Source organism: Thamnophis elegans, chromosome 1 (assembly GCF_009769535.1).
Source record: "Thamnophis elegans isolate rThaEle1 chromosome 1, rThaEle1.pri, whole genome shotgun sequence".
NCBI lineage: Eukaryota > Metazoa > Chordata > Lepidosauria > Squamata > Colubridae > Thamnophis > Thamnophis elegans.
Genome location: NC_045541.1, coordinates 62,621,111 through 62,627,628, shown reverse-complemented (window position 1 = coordinate 62,627,628; position 6,518 = coordinate 62,621,111). Strand labels below are relative to the sequence as shown.

The window sequence follows — 6,518 nt, the reverse complement described above, 5'->3', positions numbered from 1 at the left end:
GTGATTTTGGAAAGTGTTGTGAATTCATTCAAAGTGCTAAGGAACTTCTGAGGCTCACAATCTAACCCGAGTCATCAACATCATTGTGAATTTTCAGAATATGTCAAAATGGCTGTCAAAGGTAAAGTGACCAGATTTTAAAATTGGTAAAGCGGGATACTATTGGGGGGGGGGGGGGAAGCAGGCCTTTTTCCATTTCAAGGCGCTGCCGCTTCTTCCACGGCCTCCTTCTCCCCCCACCTCTTGGAAGGCTTCGGGCGGCTCCTGGGCGGTGGGCGTCCAGGCGGGAAGAGCCGGAGTGATCGGGTTGATTGGGATTTTTTTAAAAAAAAACAAAAACGCTGGATTCCTTGAATGCCCGTGCGTGTGTGCAACGTAGCAGGCCTTTTTCCATTTCAAGGCGTTGCCGCTTCTTCCACAGCTTCCTTCTCCCCCCAGCTCTTGGAAGTCCAGCCAGCTGCCCGCCAAGCTCTCCGCGGAGACTCACCCAGAGTTTTCACCACGATCTGCCTGGTGAGGGGAGGCGGCAGGTTGATGCAGACCAAATCCACATCCTGGTGCAACAGGACCTCGTCTATCCGGCTGGTGTAGAAGGGGACGCTCATCTCCTTGGCCAGTTCTTCCGCCTCTTCCTGAGTGCGGCCCCAGAGTGCCTTGACCGCGAAGCCCTTGTCCTTTAGAAGCAGGATGATGACCCGGGCGGTCAGGCTGGTGCTGAACACGCCCACCCCGGGCAGCATGGTTGTTGCTGCTGCTGCTGCGGCTGCCTCTGCCTGCTTCCCTCCACGCTCACCTTTTTCCTCCCCTTCCTCCTACTTCTCCTCGCTGCGATCTGGCTGCTGGACATGCCTTCCTTTCCTCCGCATTCGACCCTTTCGCGCGGAGCCTCAAGATTACGATAAGGTGGCCAGATTTAACATGGGGGAGCTGACGATAGTATGAGCGGGCACGGCCGGCGCAAACTACCGTCAGTCGCCTCGCACTCATCAAAACAAGTCCAGGGAGAGTAGGTGTTGGGCAGGAAGGCTTCTGGCAGCTCCCGGGTGGCGATACCACCACCTTCCGCTCACTGGCTCCTCCCACCCGGACGCCTGAAGCCTTCCAGCGCGCCCGGGGCGAGTCGGCCGCGGTGCAGCCGGTGGTGGACAGGAGGGCTTCGGGCCACTCCTGGGTGGTAGGTGCCCAGGCAGGAAGAGCCGGCGGGGGTGGTGGTTCCTTGGTTTATCGAGGAACTCCGGGAGATGAAGCGCCAAAAGAGACGCCTAGAGCAATGCTGGAGGGCTAGTAACTCCGAATCCGACCGAACACAATTAAGAGCCTTTATTAGGACTTATCTAGTGGCAATACGGGTGGCAAAATGTGCTCATTTTTCCGCTCTTATTGCATCCGCAGAATCTTGCCCAGCCACCGTGTTCAGGATAACACGCTCCCTCTTGAAAGGGAGGGATGCGGGCGAGCCCTTACAGGGTAGAGCTGAGGAGTTTGTTCAGTTTCTGTCGGATAAAATTGCTTGGATTCGGACAGTACCAGCCGAGATGCCGGGAGAGGGTCTTGATCGGATTTCGTGGAGCGAGTTTCAACTTGTCGCTCCTGAAGAAGTGGACAATGCCATGGGAGCGGTTAGTGCCTCCACCTGTTTACTGGACCCGTGTCCCTCTTGGCTGGTCTCGACCAGCAGGGAGGTGACATATGGCTGGCTCCAGAGGATTGTTAACACCTTTCTCCGGGAGGGATCCTTCCCTCACCCTCTAAAGGACGCGGTGGTGAGACCCCTCCTTAAGAAACCTTCCCTGGAACCAGCCATCTTAAACAACTATCGTCCAGTCTCCAACCCCTCGTTCGTAGGGAAGGTTGTTGAAAAGGTGGTGGCCTTTCAACTCCGACGGACCTTGGATGAAGCAGATTATCTGGATCCCTTTCAGTCAGGTTTCAGGCCTGGTTACGGCACCGAAACTGCTTTGTTCGTGCTGATCGATGATCTCTGGCGGGCCAGGGATAGAGGACATTCCTTCTTGACTTCTCAGCGGCCTTCGATACCATCCACCATGGTATCCTTCTGCGGCGGTTACGGGAGGTGGGAGTGGGAGGCACCGTCTTACGGTGGTTCTCCTCCTACCTCTCGGACAGGTCGCAGTCAGTGTTGGTTGGAGGACAGAGATCGACCCCTAGGCTCCTCAAATATAGGGTGTTGCAGGGTTCGGTCCTGTTCCCCCTCCTATTTAATATCTACATGAAGCCGCTGGGTGAGATCATATGCCGGCATGGGATCAAATATCATCAATACGCGGATGATAGTCAATTGTATCTGTCCGCCCCGTGCCAACTCAGCGAAGCAGTCGAAGTGATATGCCTGTGTCTGGAGGCTGTCAGGGTCTGGATGGGAGCGAACAAGCTTGCACTCAATCCAGACAAGACCGAGTGGCTATTGATATTGAAATTATACACACCTCGGAGAGGGCCCGCAATTTGGGTGTCCTCCTGGACCCGCAGCTGACGTTAGAACACCATCTGTCAGCTGTGACCAGGGGGACTTTTGCCCAGGTTTGCCTGGTGCACCAGTTGCGGCCCTACCTGGACCGGGAGGCACTTTGAATGGTAACTCATGCCCTCGTCACCTCAAGACTGGATTACTGTAACGTGCTCTACATGGGGCTGCCCCTGAAGAGTGTTCGAAGACTGCAATTGGTCCAGAATGCAGCCGTGCGAGCGATACTGGGTATACCTAGATACACCCATGTTACACCCATCCTCCGCGAGCTGCACTGGCTCCCTATTGGTCTCCAAACGCGCTTCAAGGTGCTAGTCGTTACTTTTAAAGCCCTACATGGTTTAGGACCTGGCTACCTGAGAGACCGCCTCCTGCCACATACCTCCCAATGACCAACAAGATCTCACAGGTTGGGCCTCCTCCGGGTGCCGGCTGATGGCTCCCCGGGGGAGGGCCTTCTCTGTAGCTGCGCCGGCCCTACCCTAGAGATCCGGACCCTTACCACTCTCCCGGCCTTCCGTAAAGCCACCAAGACCTGGCTGTTCCGGCAGGCCTGGGACTTAGACTGAATGGATGGTGTGTAATTTTAACAATTGTATTTTTTTTTACTTTTAATTTTTAAATGCTTTTTATCTGTCTGTAAGCCGCCCAGAGTCCCAAGGGAGTGGGCGGCATACAAATTTTTATTAAATTGAAAATTGAAATTGAAAATCTTCGCGGTGGAGCAGAGGTGCAGCAGTGCCAGCAACAGGGCAGCCTCCATCGGGTGGCGAGGCGAGCTGCATACGTGGGGCTGCTCGGCCAGCCTGCCCCGCGACTTCTGTTAGTGCTCGGCAGCGCGCTGCCGCCATGCAGCCTCCAGCCCCACAGGCCACCCTCCTGGCGCACAGCCACTATCATCCTGCAATTCCTTGGCGGCATCGGTGGCAGCAGTGGCCGCGAGACCTCCTCAGCTACCGCCATCTTGGCTCCCCCTTCCCTCCAAGCCCCCTCCCTCCAGCTTCCCTCAGGCCCCGCCTTGCTCTTCCCTCGCCCTCACACAGTGGGTCCTGGCTGCACTGCCGATTCGTCCACTCACCCATGAAAATCGGGACTTTTTAAAAACGTTGCGGGATGCGGGACAAATTGTGAAAAATCATGACTGTCCCGCGAAAAGCAGGACGTCTGGTCACCTTAGTCAAAGGGGAGTACTCACTCACTGTTTAACTGTCATGATAGGGGTGGACAGTCACAAAATGCTCATATGTATTAAAAAGGACTATAAGAGAAAGACTTTCCCCAAAACTAGAGTACAAGGCAGAAGTGAAGACATTTGATTTTTAAAGTGAACTTTTACATATATTTGGAATTGTGATTCAAAACAAATGTTATACTCTATGATCAAAGGTTTTGGAATATAAGGATACAGAAAGATTCCATTAGAATGAAAACTGATAGGTTAAAGCAATCAGACAGCATATCTTCTTTAGGAAATATGTGATGTACAGAATAAAAATGTGATTCAAATTATATTCTTGGTAAATTTAAGATGAGATTTAAATTGTAAATAAATGATACCTGTTATGCTGAATGCACTTTTCTTTGCTCTTCAATCAAAAAAGACTTGCAGAGCAGTTTTCAAAGAATAAAATTGTCCCTTCCTGGCAGCTTGCAAAGGGGAAAAAAGATAGGAAAATAGGACAAAAATACTACTGCAAAAATTGAAACATTTATATATGCAGCATTATGCTATATATTGCATTGCTGGATATTTCATCTTGCGTAATTGTTGTATTTTGTTTCTAATAAGCTCCATTTGATAACACTTTTAAAGGCAAAAGTAAATTACAGAATCTTGAATTTGTACTTGCAATGTGTTTTTGAATAATTTAAATATAAATTGGAATAATTTAAATTTAAATTAGAATCCATTGATCATATATAATATCTGAAAGCAACTATATGAATTACTTTTGCCTTCTTTCCTGTAGAAGATAATAATACATGAATGCAATTTCCCCCTGGTCTTACATTAAACAACAGGAATTAACAATATGGGTAAATAAAACTTTCCAGGCTTGAAATATTCTGAATATTCAACATGACGGGTTTGCAATTTTGTCTTGCATTTGGGACATGTAAGGCATTTGATTTGAAGTGTTTTGCCATAGGGTACAAGAACTCAAAACAACCTGTTGCTTCCCCATTATTTTTTTCTGGCACCTATATGTGCAGAGAGTGACAGCTTATACTGAAATGTGCCTACCACCAAATTTATAGAAAAAAATGGCCAAGTGGCTGATTTTCAAAAATCCCCACAGCAAACAATGCAAGAATAATTACATTTTACTCAACATATGGTTTTAAAATATGTAAAAGATCTCCCCTAAGTTGTATCCTCGCTATACACTTAACAATAAAATACTATTTAACATAACATATTTTCTTATTAAAATTATTTCATTCACGGAGTAAAAAAAAAAAAGCATGAATTTCAGGGGTCCTAATCTTGACCGATATTGAGAAAGCAAAGCAGAGTAAGATATGGTTAGTATTTGGCTGGAAAACCACTACAGGTTGATTTACTAGGCTGCATAGTAAAACCAAAAACAAACATAACCCCTTAGCAGACAGCTGTGGCAGACTAGATCCATATTGGGCCCAAGAAAACAACATTAACCTGGCTAAATAGTTAACCAGGAATTGAACTCAACTTGAGAGAGACTTAATTTTTTTAAAAAAATACCTTGACCTTATAGCATTTTTGAGGGTATACAGGTAGCCCTTACTAACTAAGTCCAAAATTTCTGTTGTTAAGTGAGACATTTGTTAAGTGAGTTTTGTCTGATTTTATGACCTTCCTTGCCACAGCTGTTAAGTGAATCACTGCAGTTGATTAGTTAGTAACCCGGTTAAGTGAATCTGGCTTCCCCATTGACTTTGCTTGTCAGAAGGTCACAAAAAGGGATCACATGACCCTGGGACACAGTCATAGTCATAAATATGAACCAGTTGCCAAGCGTCTGAATTTTGATCACATGATCATGGGGGAATGCTGCAATGGTCGTAACTGTGAAAAATGGTCATAAGTTACTTTTTTCAGTGCCGTTGTAACTTTGATTGGTCACTAAATGAACTGTTGTAAGCGGCTGTCCTAAACACTAACCTAGTGTCTTGGGGAATTATACGTTTGTCCTCATCATCAGTTGCAGGTTGGATTGATTTCCAGCCAGTATAGGTTAAGGATGATGCAATTTCTGTGTTTCAGTAAATCTCCCATTCCATTTAAGGGCAGTCATGGCCTGTGAACTGAATGAGAATAATCCCTCTTAATTAGATAACAATGTAAAAGGAAGCAGTTTTGCTCATGATTTGGCAGTCTTACAGTAAAAATGTGCTTGTGAGTTGGTGAAGGAGATGTGACAAGAGGAAAACTGTTTGGATTGAAAGGAAGAATTAAATGAGTACACAAGACAACTGCTTCTTTGTAAATAATTTTTTTTGAGAGAAGAGAAAGCAACTAGTTGGGCAGCTTTTCAAAGCAAACAAAATGGGAAGTCAGAGGAAAGTAAAGTCCTTTTTCCTAAGACTACCTAGAGGGCACTTCAGTTGAATCTCATCTATGCTGAAAGCCAGTTTCATGCTTCCTCTTTACTTACAGATTTAGGATAGTGGCCTGCTTGAAGGATATTTTCTGCTGAACTAGCTTTATTAGATATAAGTTGCTGGTATTTTTGGTCTTATGATAATATATATATACATATAAAAATCATTTGACCAACATTTTGCCTTGTTTTTAATAATCCTTTCAAAAGCCCAAAATGAGCCCACATTTGAACAGCTTTTGACAGCCAGGCTGAATTTATAGTGTAAAGTACTTGTAGTGATTCTTGGTTCAATCAACATCTTGATCGCCCGAAATAGTAGAGGGAGATGGGGTTTACAGATCCTGATTGTAAGACGAAGAAATACATTTTTCTGATGAATCTCAAGAAGACACCTTAAGGCAGTGGCCCTTGAACCTTTTGGTCATCAGGGTCCAGTTCTGTGA

General features: G+C 46.5%; 1 protein-coding gene across 1 annotated transcript; it reads right to left on the bottom strand.

Annotated features, from left to right (window-relative positions):
• Window positions 1-491: 491 nt before the first annotated feature.
• Window positions 492-740, bottom strand: LOC116507234 (glucose-fructose oxidoreductase domain-containing protein 1-like; the record flags this gene model as incomplete). The annotated part of the gene is made up of 1 exon (XM_032215249.1): window positions 492-740. A coding segment is annotated over exon 1 (249 nt), but the record flags the coding sequence as incomplete, so codon positions are not given.
• Between the last annotated feature and the right edge of the window lie 5,778 nt (window positions 741-6,518).